The following is a 24255-nucleotide window of genomic DNA, read 5'->3' as shown; positions in this document are numbered from 1 at the left end:
TATAACATAAAGAACATGCTAACAAGTTTACCAAACCATCAGTGTCACTCCAAATCACTAAATCCAATGAAATCTTCATCCTCGGTCTAAACAACTCCGCCAACTCCGGAGGTAGACGATGCGTCGCTTTCGTCAGTCATTGTCAGTTGCAGGTACAGATACACACGCCTAGAGCGCCCTCTTGCGGTTGTCAGTGTGAAAATAACGTGAAATTATATAATAATGTGTTAATAATTTCATATATAAATCGCTCCGGAATATAAATCGCACCCCCTGCCAAACTATGAAAAAAACCTCCGACTTATAGTCCAAAAAATACGGTATTACTTTGGCCCCATCATGTAGCATTTCGCTGTCGAGGACCTAAGGCCTGTTCGCACTGCACTGTCCACTATCCAATTCATCGTGAATAGGGGTCAGACTCGCCCTCTCAAACCTGACTCGCTATTTGTGTTGTTGTTTGTTGACATCAACGAATGACTTCCAAATCAGAAAAAAATATTTTTTTAAGTAAATGTGGCATGGCAACAGTTGCAGTGCTTGTCAGAACCAAGTAATGTGTTACTCTTTGATTCGGCATTAATTTTTTTCGGCAAACTATAATGTTAACTTGAGTCACCACCAATTCATGAAAAGTCCTAATTGTGAATGTGCTACCGCAGCACGATGACGAAACGCTGTGGGGCGCAGGGTGGGCGTTTGCTGCAGCAACAAGGAAATTCTTTATAGTGACAAGCTGGTAACAATATTGAGCCTGCGCATGTCACTCCCAAGCTTTCCTATATACAGCATTGTGTAGAACAAATATAGTTTGTGACGCGCACAGCGCAGAGTAACCCCACATACCAACACCACGGGGAGTTGGACAAAGCCATAAATAGGAAAGTCTGAACAGCGATAAATGTCGGAGCCACATTGTTACCCAGCTTGAGAAGCGCAGTCACGTGAAAGACTGTACTTTATATGGCTTTGTGCGATGGCAAAACACACCCTATTTGAAAACATTTTCAATTGGACGGCAGTACGCTGTGACGAAAGACGTTACATCCAATAGGAGAGGTAGTGTCATTTCAGAGTGACAACAGCAGGAGATTTTGTCATAGTTGTACAGTAAACGACATGGAGAAAATGGAAAGAGGGAAAAAAAAGTGGAAGGGGGGGGGGAGTAATGAGGGTTTCCTAGTGTGTCGAGCTTTGTGACATAAGACAAACTGTGTACCGTGACCTGGTAAAGAAGGCATAAGCTATGGACAGAGATCTCCTCCTATACCAAGTTGGTTGAATGTAGTAGAAACTTATTTTATCATTTTAGAAATAGAAATGTTGTGGGTCTATTAATCATGGATTTTCACAGCAGGTCTCTCTCCCTCCTAAGTAGGGTTTTTGTTTTCAATTATTTTTAGCCTACTCTTTGAGGTCATAAAAATTTGTTTAATACTTTTGTCAACAATTACATGCACAGAAGTGTTTTATTTGTTTATTTTTTTTAATCTTTGAATGACATATGTGCTCTTCTCCCCTAACATGAGTTAGATTATTTGTGAATACACACTTGGCTGTAATAATTTTTCAATAGTGATATTTGTATGGACATTGAGAAGTACTTGACTGAAAATAAGGATACAAGGCTGAGATCCACTGCGAGGTGGAAGCCGAGACAAAGAAGCAGGAGAGGCTCCACATAGCCATGGCCACGGGTGTCCTCTGCGTGAAGTTTGACAAGGAGAGCAGCACCCAGTCTCGCACCATCGATGACTGGCCTGTAGCATGGAGTGTCTGGAATACCTGGAAACGTATGGCCAGTAAGGATTTGAGCAGCATTTGAAAAAAGATTAGACCTATTCTTCTTCTGTTTTGGCACAATACAGTATGAAAATTTATGGGGAGAAATCTTTGCTTTTCCTTCTGCCAACCTTGTAAACGACTGTGGCCATGAATTGCGGATAGGGTTGCTGGTTGGACAGGAACTCTCCGATGACCTTGTTCATAACATCTTGGGGTGGAAAGAAATCATCTAGGAACTGTGGAAGAATCCTCGACACAACCCGAGCCTCACTGGGCAAACCTTTTCGGATCCTGCAAATAGGACAATTCAAATAAAGAGAGGACAGACCGCACTCAAATAAATTAATTCATTCAACCTTTGCAATAACCAAATAAATAGTTTGTTAGCAGCGGCACCCATAACAAAACAAAACCTAGGAGATCAAAGTTCTACTGGTGTCAAACCTAAGGCTCGGGGCCCAGATCCCGCCAGCCACATCATTTATGTGCCCCGCTAAAGCAAATTGTGAGTCTACATCATGTTTCTTACCAAAACCTGGACCAAAATTGCAAATAGTCTTCACTTTTTAATATCGCTGAGATATAGCAAGGATTTTGTTTCCAAAACTCTTAAAAATAAATTGAATCGTTGAACAAGCAATTTTAAAACTATCCATACATTATTTTTGTATGTATATGAAATAATATGATTTTACATTTATATGGTTTCGCAGAAAAAACAGCTCTCGGACGGGAACCATAACTACAATATGGCCTGTGATAAAAATGAGCTTCATACCATGTTTAGGTGAAATGTCAACTTTTGTGAGATTCATCTGTAATAAATGTGCTTGTGTGTGAGTGCGTCTACCTGTCAAAAAGCACAGAGACCCTCTCCATGGCAACAATGATTGACTCGCTGTCTGGGGCCTGAGGGTCCGGGTGTGTAGGGCGATTGGCGGGGCTGGATTTCTCCTTGCCTGAGGAGAAACCAACATGACCCGCCGTGACCCCCACCGCCTCCATTACAGCAGAGCCAGAGTCAACCTGACCTCTAACCCCTGTGACTTCTGAACCGGACGCAAGCACCGCTGAGAGGATGACAGGGAGGGTGGCACCAGTTAAACCAGTAAGTGAAAGGTTAGCGTAGGGACATGGATTGTTAAATGTGAACTTAGTCGATATCAAAGACAAAATGGTGAAATTCGGGGACGTGACTTCAATTTAATTTGTATGTAAAGGCTGTAATGAATGCTGCTTCAAGAATTGTGAGATACACTATACAATTCTACATTTCCTGAGAACATTGCATTCTAGGTTAGCCTCTTGTGAGCTGAATACACTTTGCTCACTTTACTGTAAAGCACATACTGTAGGTCATTGCATTTCCTCAGCAACTATTTGCAACAAGGTGCTACTTGGCCAGTCAGTGCAAAGAGCACAAATTGTAAGTGCTGATAGTTAGTAGGGGATGAAGTAGGGGTTAGAGGTAGGCTACAACAAAAGCTAGCCTTTTGGACACAAACTGCATGCAGGAAGCAAACAGGGTTTTAATGTTATTATACAGTATATGGCTGAAGGTCCCCTAATGTCAAGCAATAATGACTAATGGGAGGTAGGTGAAAATGAGAACTGCTGAAGTCATACAAAAATTTGTATGCATAAGATTTTAAGCAGCTTGAAATCGAAAACTCAGAGCACAAGAACACAACCTGCATGCAATAAGTCTAAGATCTTAAAGTTTAGGCATGGAAGCTTTAGAGAGCAACTCTTTATGCAGACTAGACTGTAACGGGGGGCACGGTGGAAGACTGGTTAGCATATACTGTATGCCTCAAAGTTCTGGGGACGCGGGTTCAAATTTGGACTCGCCTGTGTGGAGTTTGCATGTACTCCGGTTTCCTCCCACATCCCAAAAACATGCATGGTAGGTTGATTGAAGACTAAAGTGCCCGTAAGTGTGAATGTGAGTGCGGATGGTTGTTTGGTTATATGTGCCCTGCGATTGGCTGGTGACCAATTCAGGGTGTACCCCGCCTCTCGACTGCAGTTAAATGGGATAGGCTCCAGCATACCCGCGACCCTACTGAGAATAAGCGCTGTAGAAAATGGATGGACGGATACACTATAAATACACTGAATAATGTGTGTGACTGTGTTTAATAAACAGTTAACTTTCGCTCAAGTGTCTCCTGTTACAAAAATACAGACAAAGATGCTGACGCATTAAAACGACCCTGCTGCCAGTCTAGCTAGTGGTTTAATTCATTAGCTTGTTAGCCCACAGGCTAGCGAACATAACTCGTTTATGTTTCCTTAAGTGTCTGTTGTGACCAGGGATGGGCAACTGGCGGCCCATGCCCACTCTGTGTGGCCCCTCGATTATTTTTTTTTTAACATTGAAAAAATGCTTCCTCAACCATACATGATCTGCTTTAAGTTGTAGGCACGCCATTCACCACCAGATGGGAGACATCGGTTGATAGCACTTCCACAGAGAATCAGAGAAGAATATACAGACACCGTTAGCCATGGTTGATTTTTTTTGGCACTGGTAAACCGCTCAATGAAGCACAAATGCGTTCAACTCTCAGAAGAAGGTGGCATATCCTGTTGAGACCCCAGGTAATGCTAACTTTTACTTAAAAGGTCCCCTTCTATGAATTTAAATAAATATATATATTTTTTATAATATTTGATGTCCTTTTAATCGGGTTTACAATATCATTTGGGTTGAAAATCCCCAGCATGGCCTTTTTCAAGCTATTCTAGTTGGTCTTTTACGCCTGACAGTTGAGATGGCCAGATTTCTCATTAATATGCAACATGTAAATAAGCTTTGCACTGATTGGATAGCTCATCTTTTCAATTTAAATATAGAAAACAGCTTTGCTCTGATTGGCCGTTGGCCATATCTCAGAAGCCAAGCGTTCAGAGCAACCTTGTGTTTGGATCATTTGATATACTATAGGAATTAACTTCCAGAACAATTTGTCTGAATTTCATCCATCTATCCATCCAGGCATCCTCAATGCCGCTTATCCTGTTCAGTCGCGGGGCGCTGGAGCCTATCCCAGCTGACTTGGGCGAAAGGCGGACTAGGCCCTGAAGTGGTCACCACACAAAGAAACGGACAACCATTCCCACTCACATTCCCACAGTCGCTGAGTGGGAACTGAACCCACGTTGCCCGCACCAAAGTCAGGTGGATGTACCACTACCTCATCAGTGATTGTGTCTGAATTTCCAAATTTTTGAAATTTAATGTTAATGTTTAATGTTTCTTTGGTCCAATACTTTTTCTCACTTGAAAAGTGTGTGGCTTCAAAGAAAAGGTGCTCTGTACTGAGTTGTTTAACACATCCATCCATTTTCTTTACCGCTTATCCTCACTAGGGTCGTAGGCTGCTGGAGCCTATCCCAGCTATCTTTGGGCGAGAGGCGGGGTACACCCTGAACTGGTCGCCAGCCAATCGGAGGGTACATATAAACAAACAACCATTCGCACTCTCATTCACACCTACAGGCAATTTAGAGTCTTCAATCTACCTACCATGCAGGTTTTTGGGATGTGGGAGGAAACCGGAGTACCCGGAGAAAACCCACACAGGCACGGGGAGAACATGCAAACTCCACACAGGCGGGGCCGGGATTTGAACCCCGGTTTTCAAAATTGTGAGGCAGATGCGCTAACCAGTCGGCCACCACTGTTTAACACATCTGGATGTAAATACCATGAAATAAAAGCTGGATTTGTCGGATAGTCATCTTTTGATCTGAAACACAAATGTCTTCAGTATACAACAAAAAGGAATTGACCTTGCTGTTACAATACTTTTGGAGGGGACTGTATATCAACTATTCCGTACTAAATTGTTCTCAGTCTAAAGATGTTTTCGACACTTATCTTCAAACATGTTTAGGGGGGGAAAAAAAAACACGAAAATAACTTGACGTCTTTAACGTACAAGTGTAGTAGAGAGTAGCCAGCACAAAGCATACAGTTTGCGTTTTTATGCAAGATGTACATTTGGCTGGATTTACACTACAAGGTTCAAGTGACAATTAATATTTTTTTTTCACCTAAGTGTTTGGAAATGCGTCACATAGCAGTGCAAAAAGGAGAATAACTGCTTGAAATAGGACATCCTCAGATCCAAATAACGCCATTACCAAATACATGTAGATTTCTATCCAATATGTATCAGATATCTGCCAATGCAAATGCAGCTTAGACAGATCAAATCTACCCCATCAATGCCAGCCCAACATCAGTGAAACACTTCTATTGCCGGTGACGTCCCTCCACCTGTGTTTGACCACAAATGTGCTGTAAATCTAAATTATAAATAATCATACTTAAATAGTGTAAATACGGTTCAATAGATTTGTAATTTGTATTAATCTAAGTATTTGCAGATGATTTGAACTCAGTGTAATGCATGCCGGGGATAACCTCATTTGAACCAATGAGGGAGATAATCAGTCCAGGACAACTAAACAGTCCATATATTGTTGCTGTCCAGTTTTGACACATGGTTGAGTAGTTATTAACATGCAATTTGGGTGTTTGTGCATGCGTGCTGTTTCATGTTCGGTGAATACAATGATATCAGATGCATCACTTGAAAAGATCATGTAATATGGCTTTAGAAAAAGACATGGGCACTAAATCAGAATTGGACACTTGGATCCGCAGTTAAAGTCCAGCCTTAAAGCAATGCTTACCAGTGTACATGCAGGTGAGCATGAGGCCCAGGGCGGCCATGGCTCTGTGAGGTGACGGCATGTTCACTCTATCGACACTCAGCTTAACCAGCGCCTCTCCATCCACACGAGAAAGCTGCTCAGAGAGCAAGAGACGCTCCAGACCCCGGAGGACACAGTGATAGATGACTGAAGGTGTGGAGTCCTCACTGGCAGACACCATCACACCACACACCTAAAAAAAACACAAATGCAGGAAAGAAGGGTTGCAAGAGCACTGAAATGAAGATTGAGGTATTGCTGATCTACAATGGCTAATCCAAACTGTTGGGAACTGTGTTTTTATTCAACAGAATATCACAAGTTATCTCAATGCAATCATATGGAACAAGGTTAGGGACCATAACACTTAAAGGCCCAAGTAGCAAAGTGGCATCTTTTAAAACAGGATTAATCACCACAACTTAAATCATGTTACAAGTTCTTAGATTTACCTGTATAACTGCAGCCATGAACTCAGATCCCACATCAAGAGGGTAGTTCTCCATCATGTAGAAGGCCACAGCACACATCACTAGGACATGCTGCTGGTTATGCAAGTTCACACAGCTGTAAAATGTAGAGGAAGAGTAATTATGAGCAAAAGGCTTCTTGCTCAAATTCATTTATTTACACACATGCCACCAACTGACTCATGAAATAAAGACTGCAACACTAACTTAGCAATAGCCCTTAGGTTGGACAGCAGGTACTCGGAGATAGTAGGGATCAGCTGCTTTGCCGTATCGTCGAGAAGGTCACATTCCAGGACATACAGCACCCCATGAAGAGCACCCATGCGGCTGGGCAGGTGTGTGCTGCGGAAGGTTGTATCCAACAGGCGACAAACTGGTTCTGCAATCACTTTGTCCTGAAAGAACAATTTTTCTTTTTTCAAAGAGGTTTTTCCTACACAGTATTTATAACTAATGAGAGTGATGCTACAATTAGTAACGTGACAAGATTTCCAACAAATGTAAATCTGTCAAAATGCAAAGTCTGGTAGGAATGGCCACTTTAACCAGCGTACAATGCAGCAAGAATTTTGAAAATCGCATGATGGGTTCTGGAGAAATTTAGCTTTTTATGGGGAGAAAGCCAAAGGATTTATTAAATTTATGAAGGCAGCCTCTACAGTTAGCGGTAACTTAACCACTCCCCTCACTGACACACACACCTCCCACCTTATGATACAATGATGTGCTGCTAACTCTGGAAAAGGTTGGGGCTCAAAATCAATGACCGGCCTCACCCTGCATTAAAATTGTCATCCTGCAAAATATTTTTTTTATAAATGTACCTCTAATCTGATTGGTTTTTTTTTTAGTAACTGTAATGGAATAGTTACCTTTTTGTACTCTGAATACATAATCCCATTACATGTATTCCGTTACTCTCCAAGCCTGACTACAAGTATGTGCCACACTCACAGTTGCTTGCGAAAGCACTCGTTTCTACTTTCAATTACAGCCTGAAAACTTAATTATGCTTGACTTTTTGGATATTAACAGTAGCTATGAGTCTAAGGGACTATACCAATTAACTTACACGTTTCAGGCAAAAATATCCACTAGTAAGCTCATATGGGCCGAAATTCCAAAGTGTTCTCTAAACTGACCCCCAAAAATTACTGTGATGTTTCTGTGTCACTACTTGCCCTAAAGAACGCGATGTAAAGAGCGCAAATTGAACATTATCTGTCAAATGGGCAGTTGTGTGGCCAGTTGAATAGTTCATGTACATTAATCATCAATTGTTTTGTTATTTTTATTAATCTGTTATGGAGGATTTTAGAGGCACTTGAAGTTCTCATTCCATGTTTTTTTTTTTTTTTTTTTTTTTTTTTTTAAATAGAAAATTCCACCAAGATGGCGGCCACTTGTCACGTTGCTACTACAATAACCCAGTGTGCTCACCATGCCCAACACAGCAGCTGCCTTGCAGATAGCAGGCACTAAGTACTGATTAAGGATCTCATCTTCTGGTGGGTGAAGCTTCTGCAGCTCCATAAGGGTGGAGAACATCATGTCAAACTGGTTCCTCTCTGTGAATAGGTCTGACACTGCCAGCAGCTGCCAAGAACAATAAGATAAGAGTACATGGCAGGAGTCCAGTAAAACAAGTTATTGGATAAATGGGATTCCAACAATGTCAATGTGTGCACTGTGACTCACCGATCGGACCACTTCACTGACAAGTATGGTTGGAGTCTTCCGGTTACTTGGAGAGCTTGGGATAAGCCACTGGCTGTAGAGCTCCAGAAGAAACTGTGAACATGAGTGAATGTCCACCCCTGCACGATGTTTTCTAAAAGCACATACAGTGGTAGGTGCAGGTTTTCAGTGTAAATAGACAAACTGGTGAAGTCCGCATTCAGCCAAAATTATTCAGAATACCGAGAGTTAATTGGCGATAAAGGTGGGGAGGTGTGCGCTGGCATATCTGCTTCATCTTCCTCATCTTCGCCCCATTCTTCTTCCCGCAATGGGGTGATGTTATTTCCTAACCACACTGAATGAATGGACACCTGTAGAGAAGTGACGAACAAAGAAACAAAATTATACTATCATAACAACTCATAAACTAAGTATATTCTATTAAAGAGGCCTGTACCTGTCCCAGTTTATAATCCATGTTTCCCATCTCACGCTCTGTGTTGATCTGAAGCAGCAACTTTTCATGACTGATCAACATCCCTGCTAAAAGAGAATTACAGTAAATCATTTCTAATGTAATAAAGTACGGCATACCTTTCACCCACACGTAGTATTGCTCGCTACCTGCTGAGGCTGCGGACAAAGAGGGCACAGGGTCCCAGGCATGGTAGGAGTGGTGTGTATGAATGTTGTCTCTCTTGGAAACAAGAGCCTGTATTTCCCTCTCAACCTCACCCCGGATCACTGCCAGTTTCCTTCCAAATCTGGTCAAAAAAACACAAACTGTAGAATACTCATTAAAGCATTCAGCAACAGTGTAAACAGAAAAATTAAAATGTACCGTGTCTCTAGGGCCTTGAGGCTCTTATTGCGAGGCTGCTGTTCCAGACAGCTGACAGCAGGGTTGCCAGCAGTGGGCAGCATCATTGCACCCAAAACCAGGCTAGTGATGGCCTGCACTGCTAAAACATTCAACTGGGTACGCTCTAAATCTTCCTACAACGGCAATCAGATGTAGAACAGAGAATTAAAGTGTTTTTTTTTTTTTTGCTTCCTTATACATATACACACACACACATATATATATATATACATATACATATATATATATATACACACATATATATATATATACATATACATATATATATACATATATATATATATATATACACACATATATATATATATATATATATATATATATGTCACAGAAATTCTACCACAGTCCAATGATTAAATGAAAAAAATTAAATGATTTTAGCAAATGGCTGCAATATAACAAAGAGTGAAAAAATTAAGGGGGTCTGAATACTTTCCATACCCACACACACACACACATTTCCTATACACACACACACACAGTATATATTTTAAAAAAGCAGCTTTTGAGCCGTAGGCAAATAAAGCTACACGTACAAGGAAGTGCTCGGACCTTAAAGGATGAATATCTTTCTGCTGCGCTTTATTTAATTGTATTAGCATTAGCACCTCTTGCTGTGTGTCCTCCTCCTGGTCCATTGTGATTGGTTGGGTGACGAGCACACCCAGCAAAGTGGCCCAGGTCTCCTCAAACTGAGTCCTGCTACTCCAGCCTGAGACAGTCAGAATGTTCATTATAAATTCTCATTTAAAAAAAAATGTGCATTACAGTATTATTAAAAATAATAATAAACAGACATGAGGCATATTGCAATAAGATGCAGATCCAAATTGTGTGTTTTTCCATACCAAGTATGTTTATACGGTACAGGAACTCTCTGAAGACATCCTTTTCCTGCAGAAAGTCCACAGGGATCTCAGGCAATGTAGTACCAAACTCCCCCTCAGGCTGTGGGGCCCAGCCCAGTTTCCAAACCTATAGAGTTCAGACAAACGAGTGAATTACCCTCACACATTTCTCCACCCCACCACACAAATGGATAAACACTGACCAGTGGAGGAACCCGAGTGAAGCTATTGACCAGTGGCAGTCGGGCAATACTGATCACAATGTTGCGTAAGGTTGGAGTCAGAAAAGTTGGGATGACACTGTTTTTGTAATGACCCAAGGAAAGAACATTTTGTAGGCCTTCCACCAGCTCTGCCATGATTTCACATGCTTGCCACTCACACCCATCTGCAACCAAAAAATATAATCACATTTTCCCACAGCCTTGCCTAAGACTTGCTCAGAAAAGCAAATCCTCAGTTCAGTTAAGTGAATCCTCACATTTTGTTTGTAGGGAATCCACTTCATCTCGGGCTAACTTTCTCTTCTTCTCTGGGAGCAGAAGCTGATCTCCAGGGCTCACAGCCACTTAAATGCAAAAACAAAAGGAAGCATTAAAAAAACAAAAAAAAAAATGTAACAGCAATAAGTCAACCGGAATCTACAAAAATACCACTGGTCTTCTTACCAGCAACCATTATGAGGCGTAAGCAGTAGATGAGGGAACATGTGTGTGTAGTGTACTCTGTGTTAGACAGTTTGTTCCAGATGCAAGTCTGCTGCAGGGCCAGGCACAGACAAGACAGAGCCCACTGAAGGTCCACACTTAGGGGTAGCTGATCCTGGAGCAATCGCCAGACTATCACCTGGACAATGGAGAAGAAACCAGTACTTACCGCAACTGAGATGTAGACAAATTGGATGCAAATTTGATATTTAACCTCAGTGGCAGTGCAGGTGAAAGTAGTGATGAGAGCTTCTTTGTCACAGAGAATGCGCAAAGAAGAAGGTAGCTGGTTTACACACAGCAGGTACTGCGAGAGAGCTCTGCAGAGGGCTAAAACCCTGGGGTAGAAACCAGGCTCATCTGAAAGCATACCAAGGCATGAAAATCTGAAGTAGCTAATATTATAATATTAAACTTTTGAAAGGGAGTCAAGCATTGCAAAACAGGCATCGCTCACTTCTGTCAGTTTGATAAATGCCCTGCTAGAATCCATCACTCTTACCATACACATCAGCCAGTTGGGTCCAGTAAGACTGCGGCTCGGAAGGTGGTAAGAAGGACCGGTGTGGGGCAGGAAGTGACTGTGTAACCCCAGCAAGTAGTTCTAAAGTAACCTGCAACGTCGTCTCCAACAAGACTGGCCCCTGACCCCGTGTTAGCCGCTGAACTCCCATGCTTAGGCATGGGCACAGCAGACTCAGGTTGAATGTCTGTCATTGCAGAGGGAATAAGTGTGTTTTGTATAATGGGAGGGAAAAACAGCCATGGACAATGGAAATATTGAAAGTATGCCAAAAATAGAATACTTGGTTAATAATGTGCATGGTGCACACTTACCTCACATCTCATAATGCTGAAAAGATCAGGGGCCGGTAGCTTGGTAAGGAGTTCAGTTGTCTCCAACAGAGACACATCTCCACGAAGACAACACTGAGATTTCACCAGGGTCACATACCACTCCTAGCAAAAACATAAACATATTTTCTACATACAGTATTTGTGCCGCTGATTACGCTTAATTCATATTCCACACCTTATCTGCATTGACCAGTTCAGGGGCAGGGGGTGGATCCCCATCTAAGGGGTGTGATGTCACTGGAGGTGGTGGGCTACTAGTTTCAGCAACAGTGGCGCGGAACCTGTCCAGCAGGGAATAAAACCTTTGATGCCTGTGATAGGGAAACAAAAAGAGAATTATGAAATTGAGCATTGCATACTTATCTGCTTTGCTAATGACTCACAACCTGCAGTCAAGACCAGTTAATGTGTATTTAAATGTAACGATTTATTCTGTAAAGAACTGTGCCGTGAAAAAGTATTGGCCCCCTTCTCAAATTCGTATATTTTTGCATTGTTTCCCCACTTTAATGTTTAAGATAATCAAACAAATGTAAATAGACAAATATAACCCAAGTGAAATTAAAATGCTCTTTTTAAAATGGTGATTTCATTTATTAAGGGGAAAAAAAAACGATTAAAAGTTACATGACCGTGTTATGGAAAAAGTCATTAAACCCCTTTTGAAATCATTCCGTTATTGTTGCTAATCACAATTTTTGGTTAAATGTCACTCATCACACCCAAGCCTGATTACCTCCAGACCTGTTCAATCAAGAAATCACTTAAAGAATCTGTCCCGACAAAATCAAGTCGGACAAAAGATTGAAAAAAACCTGCAACAAATTGACACGGTCCAAAGAAATTCCAGAACAGTTGAGAAATAAAGTAATTGACATCTATCAGTCTGGAAAAGGTTACAAAAGCCAATTCTAACGCTTTAGGATTTCAGCAAAGCATCGGGAGAACCATTATCACCACATGGAGAAAACGTGCCCAGGAGTGACCGGCCTACAAAGATTACGCCATGAGAACAGCAATGGGAACTTAGGACAACTTCTAAAGAACTGCAAGCCTCGCTTAACCTCTCAGTTAAGGTCAGTGTTCATGACACAAAAATAAGGAAGAGACTGGGCAAAAATGACTTCCATAGCAGAGTTCCAAGGTGAAAACCACTGCTGACCAAAAAGAACATAAAGGCTTGTCTTTTGCAAAAAAAATCTCAATAATTCCCACGACTTTTGGGAGAATATCATATGGACTAACGAGATGAAAGTTGAGGTTTTTGAAAGGTGTATGTCTCGTTACATCTGGCGTAAATTTAGCACGGCATTTCAGAAAAAGAACATCATACCAACAGTCAAACATGGTAGTGTGATGGTCTTGGGTTGCTCTGCTCTTTCAAGACCTGGACAAATTGCTGTGATTGATGGAACCATGAATTATGCTCTTTAACAAAAAATCATTAAAGAGAATGTTCAGCCATCACTTTGTGATCTCAAGCTGAAGCGCACTTGGGTTCTGCAGCAGGATAACAATCCATAACACACCAGCAAGTCAACTTCTGAGTGGCTTAAAACAAAATGAAGGTTTAGGAGGGGTCTAGTCAAAGTCTAGGCCATCCATGCTCAAAAACCTTCCATTTCTTTCTGAATTCAAACCATTCTGCAAGGAAGAGTGGTCCAAAATATATCCACAGAGATGTCAAAGACTCATAACAGTTATAGAAGACTCTTGATTTCAGTTGTTGCTGCTAAGGGTGGCCCAACTAGTTATTAGGTTTAGGGGGCCATTATTTTTTCACACAGGGCCAGGTAACTTTTTTTTAAATTTCCTTAATAAATGAAATCATTTAAAAGCAGCATTTTAAGTTCACTTGGGTTATATTTGTCTGATATTACTGATTGATAATAATTTTTCACAGCACCATAATTGCCATAAGTAATTGGTGTGCAGCAACCCACTCATATTCGGTTCACTTTTCATGATTTATTTATTTATTTTTAATTTGCATTGTTTTTTGCTGTGGAACCTATCCCCAAATATTTGCTGAACTCACCAAGCTGTGTTTTTTGTGCTCTAAACATTGAAACACCTTAAGATGCCACAAGATGCTACCAAAGCCCTGTCTTGATAGGAAAGTAAGTAGATGAGTGTCAAAGCATGCTCAAGCGATACATGTTAACAAAAGAGAATCTTTGTATGTCGTAGAGGAGTTAAGTTTAGCCTGGGTCATTAGCGGAAGAAGTTACAAGAGAGTCTTCACCAGGTGCATATACATGCCTGTAAGAAATGTATCTCTAGAGTAATGTTTTGTTATCAATTTGCATTTTTTTCGCTAGTCACAGGAGGGATCGGTCCCTATCCCCTCCTTACTGTACTGCAAGAGGGCATTACCTCTGAGCCAGGCTGCTGATCTGGAGGTATTCCTGGATTCTGTCCAGTTCCTCCACAGGCAGCTGGGCTATACTGTTCTGGAGGGCAAATAAAATTATTTTAAACTACAGTACAACATCAAAATACTTGTAGGTAATACTTTCAGTGTACCACAAACACCTTAAGTTTTTATCAAAAAATAACATTTAATAATAACCTGTAAAGTTTCAGCCAACAGCATCTCCACCCTGCGACACGCCAGCGTGTCCACCATACGGGCCAAAACCCTAAAGGGTGTGCTGAGCAGCTTGTCCACATACAGCATCAGCAGGGAGCCAGATTGGCTGAGGTGGATGCCTTCTAAACACTGCAGAGTCTTCTTCAACATAGTAGGCTGCACAAGCGACGCAGGGAAAACATTTTTAAAAATACGACATGTAGATAAAATGTTAAAAAAGGTTTACAGTGCTGATTAAATATGCAACTCTTTTAAAATGGTGATCACTATAAGACTAACTATGACTATTCAATCAATACTTAGTAATCATAGGCAGCCTGAATACATGTGTAGAAGCACAGATCAAAGTGCTTACATTTGTCAGGTTGTCACAGCGGGACTGAATAGCTTGGATGAAGAGACCGCTGGCAGCTGAATTTCGGTGCACAGCACTGATGAAATCCTGCACAGGTGGCTCATGGGAAAGGCTGATGAGGTCACTCACATGGTTAACTATCAGCCAGGTTAGATGCTCTGAGTCATGCAGGTTCTGACACTGCAAAAATACAATGGTAAATGTAATGCAGGAGTAACTGGCATTAGTGTAAGAACTGTGACAGTGTAATGTTCTGCTCACCACATAATCACAGAAGAGAATGAGGGCTCCCCTGCAGACTATCTCTCTGTTGATCACGGTGAACAAGGACACAGGAGTCTCCTCATCATCTTCTTCTGAGGAGTGAGGACTGAGCAGTTTTGTGCATGATCGGCTATGTCTCCTGATAGAAAGACGGGATGTGTGTGTGGGGGGTGGGGAAATAAAACTTCATGTTAATTTCAAAACAACATTCATTCATCTTACGTTGTTCTCCTCACTAGGGTCACGGGCATGCTGGAGCCTATCCCATGTATCTCCGGGCGAGAGGTGGGGTACACCCTGAACTGGACGCCAGCCAATCGCAGGGCACATATAGACAAACAACCATTCGCACTCACATTCATACCTACGGGCAATTTAGAGTCTACAATTAACCTACCCTGCATGTTTCTGGAATGTGGGAGGAAACCGGAGTACCCGGAGAAAACCCACGCAGGCACGGGGAGAACATGCAAACTCCACACAGGCGGGGCCGAGATTTTAACCCCGGTCCTGAGAACTGTGAGGCAGATGTGCTAACCAGTCGTGCTGCACAATTTCAAAACAACATGCTAAATAAATATGACTCTTGATTTGTCTATATCCCCTATAGCACATACTGCATGTTACGTTTATAATGTAACATGACGTTTGTTCTGAAAAACAAAACTCACTGGGCTTTAGTTTCCTGACTAGCGCAAATCCAGCGCGGCGCGTGGTGTACCTCTGCGAGGAAGTGGGTTACACCCAATTGTCGTAATCTTGCAGCCGGTGTATTTCAAGACCCCCAAAACGAAAATCTGTTTTGTTTTGAAATACATTAAATATGTTCGAAAATAAGTGCTGAAAATGTGCAAAGACTGAGAACAATATACTACTGAATTGCTGATATATGGTTTAAAACCTTCACCTTCACCAATTTTGTCTTGTAGTCTGGTACAGGCATTACATGTTGGCCCACACAGACGACGTTTTTTTGTTTTTTCTATTATAAAATAACTATTAGCTGTCAGATATTTCCAGTAGTACGTCAAAAGACACGTGACAAGGCTAAAAATAAACTAGCTTTTGGATTCAAATATACTGTACACGATGACGACGCGGAGTAAATGTCTTTTGCGGAGTCGATCAAGAATGTCACTGATCGGATCGGTGAATTATGACATTAAAGCCGATCAGCATAAAAAGCTAATTACCGGCTGATACCAATCAAGCCGATCAGATCGGCGTAAAGTCTAATGATAATAATAATAACAACAATAATAATAATGCATTCAATGACTTGATTTATACAATGATTAAGAGGTTTGGATCCCACTGTTGAAATATTTCTGTCATCTATCACACACACCCGAGGACCTCGCATGTCTGTCTGCCTGCCTGCATGTATGCCAATATCGCATTAGAGAACCTTGCCACAGCTTAGACGTGGTATGAGCAGGCCTAAGTTTAGACCGACTTTTTAAAATTAATTAATTAATTTATTTATTTTTTTAAACCCGTCCGGTGCCAGCTTCATGGCCTTGGTAGAACTGTATGCCTTTGTGCTGGAACAGTTTTGCTGTGCAACAGGGGAGTTTGAAATGCTCCCTTGCTTAATTTTGTATTTTTTTTTTTAAATCTGATGTTTATTGAAAATGCAGCCGGACAGAAAAGGGGTTTTAGGGGGCAGACAGAGGGACAGAGTGGACAAGGCGACGAGGGGTGAGAACAACAACTGAACAATAGTGAGACAGTCTAGATATTTAAACACAAGTAACATTACAACAGTTATATGTAGATTGGGGGGAGGGGGGGGGGGGGGGGGGGGGTTGGAGAGGGGACACCCGGTGAGAACATGAAATAAATGACCAAGAGAATCAGATAAGAGAGGACAGAAAAAGGTAGGACAGGATGTGGGAAAATGAGGAAGGCAGTGCTACTGTCGAGTGGTGCGATATAATTATTTTTTTAGTGTCTAAACACCTGTAAGAACCTGTGAGTTGATATGTTAGTATAACCTGTGTTGTTATAAGTAATCCCAGCACAGGAAATTAAAGTCTATAGTGTTTCTATCAAACTTATTAGTGAATGAACACCATATAACATGCATGTTAGTCAACTGGTGAATGGAGTTGCTGAGTGGGCACATCAAGGAAGGGTGAGCCAATCCGCCCCCCACCTCACCTCATCTCATTTATGAGTGAGTAGATGTTTCATTTTCAGTTAATTTGTTTTTTATTATTTGATGTTTTTGCCCTCGTCAAATACTCATTTCGTTGTGTTTTGTATGTTCACATTTTGGACCGTTTCTTGGTTTACATCTCAGAGAATCGGCCTGAAATATTTTATCTCATTTATGAGTGAGTAGATGTTTCATATACAGTTAATTTCTGTGAATTGCATTAGTTTTGATTATTTTTTGGCCTAGTGAAATACTCATTTAGTCATGTTTTGTATTTTCACATTTTGGACTACTTTCATTCACCAACATAAGAGACTCTGAATGTTACCAACTTTTGCCTTGAACTGCAGTTTTTGGATCTGAAATATTTCATCTCATTTATGAGTGAGTAGATGTTTCATGTACAGTTCCTTTTTGTGAAATTCATAATTTTTATTAATTGAGGCTTTAGCCCTTGCCAAACGCTATCTATTAAAGTGCCTTTTTCTGATTATGGAAAAATGTCCCTTTCATTGTAAGAGTAATGAGCACATTGTTATTAATGTTAGCAGAAACAACACTATCCACACAGCTCATGAATATTTCACCCCAATTTTTAAAAGATTGTTTCGGCTACAATTTAAACAACAACGGGTCCTGACTGTCTAAATATCCTAGGTCATTTGAAGTGCAACAAGTTAATAGGGAGGGAGCAGCTTTAAAGGAGCGTGTTTAGCGTTTCACCCAACATTTACTAATGTTACTCTGTGGCGGTGAGGCCTAACATAAGCGGAACCGAAGCTTCATAGATGGCTGTGAGAACCTCGGCGAATCCTTCCCGACACCGGTTTAAGCAAGCTCCCGTCACCGTTTACGGTCCATTGTGTAATACACAGGGTCAAAGGGGAGCTTTAACCTTTTAACGGAGAGGCGGTCAGGACTCTGACAGTTCTTAAAGGTGCATGGGAGCCTGGGGTAAGCTAGACTTGACAATAGCATATTGGGATAATTGCGAAAATGTTGAGGTTAAAAACTGAAGTGATGCCTTGGGTTCTTGTAAATAAAGAAGGATATCATCTGCGTAAAGATTAATCTTGTGTTCTGACATAGGAGCACTGATACCTTAAATATTAGTGTTCTGCCATATTGCTATTACCAGTGGTTCGATAAATAGTCCGAATAGCAGGGGCGAGAGAGGTCATCCTTGTCTAGTTCCCATTTGTAAAGTGAAACGTCATGATGTGATCCCATTTGTGGTGACAATTGCTTTGTTTGAGTTGTACAACGTTGCGATCCAATTAATATATGAGTTACCGAAGTCAAATTTGTTAAGTACAGCAAAAAGAAAAGACCAGTTAACTTTGTCAAAAGCTTTTTCTGCATCTAGTGACAAAACGATAGTTTTTAGGTTATTACGCTCAGACATACTTATTTGGTTTATCAGTCGCCTGACATTGTTGATGCAGCTCGGTCCTTTAATGAAACCTGTTTGGTCAGAATGTATTAACGACGGGAGAATTTTTTCTAGTCTGTTGGCTAAAGCCTTAGATATGTTTTTGATGTCCGTATTAATTAGAGACAGCGGAAGAGTCGGGTCTTTCCCTGGTTTCAGTAGTAATTTTATTGCAGCTGTATTCATGTCTTCTGAAAAGGCCTTAATCTTTTATCTCTATCACCATTCTGAAAAATAGTAGTTCTAGTATACACCAGAAATGTTTGTAGAGTTCAGTGGAAAACCCATCATTGCCTGGAGATCTTCCTGTTGGCATATCGTTTAAGGCCTTATGTAACTCTGCGAGGGTTAATGGGGCATCTAAAAACGCTTTACTTTCTGAAGTTAATTGTGGGATGTTTAGGTTATTTCAGAATCAGAATCATCTTTATTTGCCAAGTATGTCCAAAAAACACACAAGGAATTTGTCCCCGGTAGTTGGAGCCGCTCCACTTGTTAAAAAAGGTGTCAATGCCGTTTTTATTCAGCTTATTGTGGGATGAATATAAGATACTGTAGTAGTTGTAAAATATATAATTAATATAATGTGGTGATTGAGTAAATTTGCCATTGGAATCTTGAACAGATGTAATTACTGTTTTTTCTTTGTTACGTTGAAGTTGGTTTGCAAGACATTTTCCTGATTATTGTGCTCGAAATTAGTTTATCTAAGCTGTTGTAGTAGGAACTCCGTTCTTTTTGATAATATAAAATCAAGTTGTTGTTTAGCATTATAAAATTGGCTCCTAAGTAGGTCTGTTGGATTCATTGTGTATTCCTCTGATTACAGCTTTCCCTGTTTCCAAAAGTAAGGATGGGGATATAGTTGTGGAATCATTCATACAGAAAATCTTCCCATTCCTTCCTTACATACTTAGAGAAGTATTAAAGCGGCAAGTTGGACAAGGTATCATGTTTGATTTAAGTTCGAGGCAGAGAGAAATTGGAGCATGATTGCGTTTATTGGATGCATTTTGGACGTGCTGTTTTGAGCAATTGAGTTATTTGTGAGAAAGTAGTCAATTCTAGAGAAAGGAGCGGTGAACTTTTTATTCACCATAAGTGGGTGAGATTGGAATTTTTTGAGTTTGAGCGGTCTATGGTTGGATTAAATACTATACTAACGTCACCACCGATAATTGTTGAATTAGTTGACAAATAGGTCAGATGTGAAATAAGTGGGTGAATAAAAGTTGGATCATCAATATTAGGGGCGCATACATTAATGTGTATAATTTGTTAAATATAGTTGAATGAGCAATTATGTATCAGCCTTCTGGGTCAATTATTGTGCTATTTAGTGAAAAAGTACTCTCATGAATTAGTATTGCGACTCCTCGTCTGCTGTTATAGCTAGCTGAAAAGGACTGACTGAAATTTAAATCAGATAGGTAATTTTCTTCAGATTTTGACAAATGGGTTTCTTGTATGAAGAAGTTTAATTTTGTGATATAAACCATAATCTTAATTCTCTTTGCCTGTGAACGAACGAATGCCATTCCATGAGACCAAAGTTATACAGCGGAGCAAAAAAGTATTTAATCAGCCACCAATTGTGCAAGTTCTCCCACATAAAAAGATGAGAGAGGCCTGTAATTTTCATCATAGGTATACATCACCTATGAGAGTCAGATTTTTAAATAATTTATTAGCCAATTATGGTGGAAAACAAGTATTTAGTCACCTACAAACAAGCAGGATTTCTGGCTCTCATAGACCTGTAACTTCTTTAAGATGCTCCTCTGTCCTCCACTTGTTACCTGTATTAATGGCACCTGTTTGAACTCATCAGTATAAAAGACACCTCTCCACAACCTCAGTCACACTCCAAACTCCACTATGGCCAAGACCAAAGAGCTGTCAAAGGACACCAGAAACAAAATTGTAGACCTGCGCCAGGCTGGGAAGACTGAATCTGCAATAGGTAAGCAGCTTGGTGTGAAGAAATCAACTGTGGGAGCCATTATTAAAAAATGGAAGACATACAAGACCACTGCAAAGATCAATGCAAACTAGAACTAGTAGACATTCCAACAGCTTCTTCCCTCTTGCAATCAACTTCTTAAACAGCTAACTTATAATTCCATTACAACAAGCTGGCAATTTTTTTGACTTGAGTTCGTTGTCACATTTCTGTGGGGCCAATTATGTATTACTCGTGCACTCACTGTAGTTGTCTCGCCGTGCTGCACTATTTGCATATAGTGGCCACTCATGCCAGAGTAGCATCTGCTCCATTTGCACACTGATTGAGGAGTATCTGTAACATTTGCACAACCATTGTCCCAGATTATCGCACTACTCGTCACTTTAAACCGCATACACTCCTTGAAGTCTCAGTGCCCTTTGCACAATGGTCATTGCACCGGACTATTGCGATATTAGCCATTCGAACTGCTCTAAGTGCTAGAGGACTCTGCATCTTTTTGCACAATTGTTGTTTGTTGTTGTTTTTTGTCAATGTCTTTATGTCGCCAAAGTGTTCTGTTGTACTAGAGCGGCTCCAACTACCGGAGACAAATTCCTTGTGTGTTTTGGACATACTTGGCAAATAAAGATGATTCTGATTCTGATTCTGATAATCTCCCTCGATTTGGGGCTCCACGCAAGATCTCACCCCGTGGGGTCAAAATGATCACAAGAACTGTAAGCAAAAATCCCAGAACCACACGGGGAGACCTAGTGAATGACCTGCAGAGAGCTGGGACCGAAGTAACAAAGGCTACCATCAGTAACACACTACGCCGCCAGGACTCAAATCCTGCAGTGCCAGACGTGCCCCCCTGCTTAAGCCAGTACTTGTCCAGGCCCGTCTGAAGTTTGCTAGAAAGCATTTGGATGATCCAGTAGAGGATTGGGAGAATGTCATATGGTCAGATGAAAACAAAATCGAACGTTTTGGTAAAAACTCACCTTGTCGTGTTTGGAGGAGAAAGAATGCTGAGTTGCATCCAAAGAACACCATACCTACTGTGAAGCATGGGTGTGGAAACATCATGCTTTGGGGCTGTTTTTCTGCAAAGGGACCAGGACGACTGATCCGTCCAAATAAAAGAATGAATGGGGCCATGTATCGTGAGATATTGAGTGAAAACCTCCTTCCATCAGCAAGGGCATTGAAAATGAAACGTGGCTGGGTCTTTCAGCATGACAATGATCCCAAACACACCGCCCGGGCAACGAAGGAGTAGCTTCGTAAGAAGCATTTCAAGGTCCTGGAGTGGCCTAGCCAGTCTCCAGAACTTGAACCCATAGAAAATCTTTGGAGGAAGTTGAAAGTCTGTGTTGCCCAGCGACAGCCCCAAAACATCAAGATCTGCATGGAGGAATGGGCCAAAATACCAGCAACAGTGTGTGAAAACCTTAAGTACCGGCATTACCAGATAACTAGCAACCCTTTACTGCTCAGTGACTGTTTTTTTTTTTTTGTCAATGTCTTTATGTCTCAAAATTGTCTGTTGTCGTATGAGAGCGGCTCCAACTACCGGAGACAAATTCCTTGTGTGTTTTTTGGACATACTTGGCAAATAGAGATGATTCTGATCTTGGCGTCAGCAGGTATTGGCAAAAAATAAATAAATACAATAATCAGCCCCATAGTGAGAAAAAACAATGGATGAGGAGGAAATTAAGACTTGGGGTTGCTAATTCTGCTCTTGCAGCGTAGCCGCAAAATTTTGTCTGGGAAATCTGGCCGCTTTTCACCTTCTCCCCCCATCTCTGACTTTCTGACACCAACATCTCAATCCGCCAAGCGCAGGCATCCTCTAGGGCACAACCTTACTGCGCTGACACCGCCCAACTTGGCACAGACAGGTCTGCCAACGTGCAGCGAGTCTTGAGCTTGCGCGAAAATGCATCACTGAAAATGGAGCCCTCAGTGACCAAAATGTCACATGCTCCAGGTGGCGCAAAGAACACACCATCACTGGACCGACATTGCCCAGCTTGGCGCTGACCAGTCTGCCAGATAGACACAAATGTGCAGCGAGCCTTTCACTCACACAAATAGAAAGATGTGCACCAATTACATTCCAGGATACATTTGCGCAGTCTAAATATAGAGCCCACTAACTTCAAATACTATTGCCCACACTATTCTTACCTTGGTGTCTGGTGAACTTCAGCCCACCAGGAGTAGTTTGTGTAGTTGATGAGGAGGAGGACTTGGCACCAGAGCAGCACCAGGGAGGGGTGGGTGGTGATCAGGCCCTGCACCATGCTGTTCAGGGTCTCTAAATGATAGTAAAGGCCAGCCTCCAAGTCATTCTGGCCACTGGCACTCTCACCTTTTAGGAGGCAGGTGGCTGCAGCTGTGATCCTCCGAAACATACCTGGATAGAAAAATATGGGTAATGCTAGCAGGTGCACCTTATCATCAACATATTTAAATTTGATAAATGCTTACCACTTTTGAAAATGTGTATTAAACACATGAGCAGTGTACCCAGCTGCTGGCAATAGAAAGTGTGTTGCTGCTCTGTAATGTCCACTTTAACCTGTTTGCAGGAAATTTCATCCAGCAGCACTCCAACCATTTGGAGCAAAAATCTAAGCCAAAGACGAAACCAAAATAAAATGAAAATCTAGAGTCAATTATCACATCTTTGAATTTAAAAAATGTACAGTGGAACCTTGATAAAACGGACCCTAATATAACGGACCGTCGGGACTGAACAATATGTCCAAATGTAGCTTCCAGTTGTCACTTTAAATGCCGTTGACAAACTCTGTTAATTCCAGAATTGGCCTCTGTTGTTTACTGGTGCTGTGGCGCAATGCGTCCAGAGAATAGGACTGATCTATTTCCGGGTCACAGATATCCAATATGACTAGATCCAAATCCAAAACATGTGCCTCCTGTACCTACGTGACGACCATGTTGAATGTGGGGCATTGACATGGAGGCCATGCGATGAAGGTTATATCTATTGTCTATTGTGTTTACAGCATTGGCAGAGAGAGAGCGAGCGAGATGGGTGTGGTGTTAACTCTGAGGAATACAAAACATGTCTTTGGAGTCCGGAACATACTATTTTTGGTAGAGGAACTGTTTTTTTTTTTTTCTTGTCAAGCCGTTCGTGAGCCTTTGGCAACAGATTTGGAACGAAGAAGCACAATAATTCCTCACGGCTCAGGAAAGCGACTCACCTATGATGCGTACTGTACGTGAACAACATCACCATGACCAAAGGTATTGGAACGGTAAGGTCAATTCCTCTGTTCTTGTTGTATACTGAAGACATTTAGGGATCAGATCAAAAGATGAATATGAGACAAAAGTTCAGAACTCTAGCTTTTATTTCATGGTATTTACATCTAGATGTGTGAACAACTCAGGACAGAGCACCTTACGCTTGAACCCACCCACTTTTCAATTGAGCAAAGGTAGTGGAACAGACATTATTAAAATTAAATAACATTGAATATTTGGTGCCGGCACAGTGAA

The 24255-nt window shown here is 41.3% G+C and overlaps 1 protein-coding gene and 1 long non-coding RNA gene across 12 annotated transcripts in view; one reads left to right on the top strand and one right to left on the bottom strand.

Annotated features, from left to right (window-relative positions):
• The window catches only part of htt (huntingtin), a 65653-nt gene that overhangs the window by 2553 nt on the left and 38845 nt on the right, over positions 1–24255 (bottom strand). For 5 of the 9 annotated variants that reach the window (XM_061769642.1, XM_061769644.1, XM_061769647.1 and 2 more), the window contains 27 exons: positions 23215–23357; positions 22912–23140; positions 15172–15313; positions 14911–15090; positions 14535–14711; positions 14339–14415; positions 12138–12273; positions 11942–12064; positions 11607–11814; positions 11319–11464; positions 11066–11243; positions 10879–10965; positions 10601–10785; positions 10398–10524; positions 10158–10261; positions 9508–9662; positions 9291–9430; positions 9124–9209; positions 8907–9037; positions 8685–8817; positions 8427–8582; positions 7191–7381; positions 6966–7080; positions 6493–6706; positions 2636–2855; positions 1914–2076; positions 1625–1785 (listed from right to left, as the gene is read on the bottom strand). In XM_061769642.1, the coding sequence (XP_061625626.1) occupies positions 1625–1785; positions 1914–2076; positions 2636–2855; positions 6493–6706; positions 6966–7080; positions 7191–7381; positions 8427–8582; positions 8685–8817; positions 8907–9037; positions 9124–9209; positions 9291–9430; positions 9508–9662; positions 10158–10261; positions 10398–10524; positions 10601–10785; positions 10879–10965; positions 11066–11243; positions 11319–11464; positions 11607–11814; positions 11942–12064; positions 12138–12273; positions 14339–14415; positions 14535–14711; positions 14911–15090; positions 15172–15313; positions 22912–23140; positions 23215–23357 (4107 nt within the window). The remainder of the gene's footprint in view (positions 1–1624; positions 1786–1913; positions 2077–2635; positions 2856–6492; positions 6707–6965; positions 7081–7190; positions 7382–8426; positions 8583–8684; positions 8818–8906; positions 9038–9123; positions 9210–9290; positions 9431–9507; positions 9663–10157; positions 10262–10397; positions 10525–10600; positions 10786–10878; positions 10966–11065; positions 11244–11318; positions 11465–11606; positions 11815–11941; positions 12065–12137; positions 12274–14338; positions 14416–14534; positions 14712–14910; positions 15091–15171; positions 15314–22911; positions 23141–23214; positions 23358–24255) is intronic. The other 4 variants (XM_061769643.1, XM_061769646.1, XM_061769648.1 and 1 more) reach the window with 3 other exon arrangements.
• Positions 2755–8496, top strand: LOC133476364 (uncharacterized). 3 transcript variants are annotated; one of them, XR_009788039.1, is made up of 4 exons: positions 2755–2893; positions 4205–4389; positions 4787–5244; positions 5325–5547. It is a non-coding gene; the product is annotated as an uncharacterized LOC133476364 (long non-coding RNA). The 3 variants fall into 3 exon arrangements; XR_009788040.1 differs by lacking the exons at positions 2755–2893; positions 5325–5547 and adding an exon at positions 8365–8496 and having other exon boundaries at positions 3529–4389; XR_009788038.1 differs by lacking the exon at positions 2755–2893 and having other exon boundaries at positions 3529–4389; positions 5325–5555.

This window comes from Phyllopteryx taeniolatus, chromosome 4 (assembly GCF_024500385.1).
Source record: "Phyllopteryx taeniolatus isolate TA_2022b chromosome 4, UOR_Ptae_1.2, whole genome shotgun sequence".
Lineage (NCBI taxonomy): Eukaryota > Metazoa > Chordata > Actinopteri > Syngnathiformes > Syngnathidae > Phyllopteryx > Phyllopteryx taeniolatus.
This window is presented reverse-complemented; position numbering and strand designations above follow the sequence as displayed.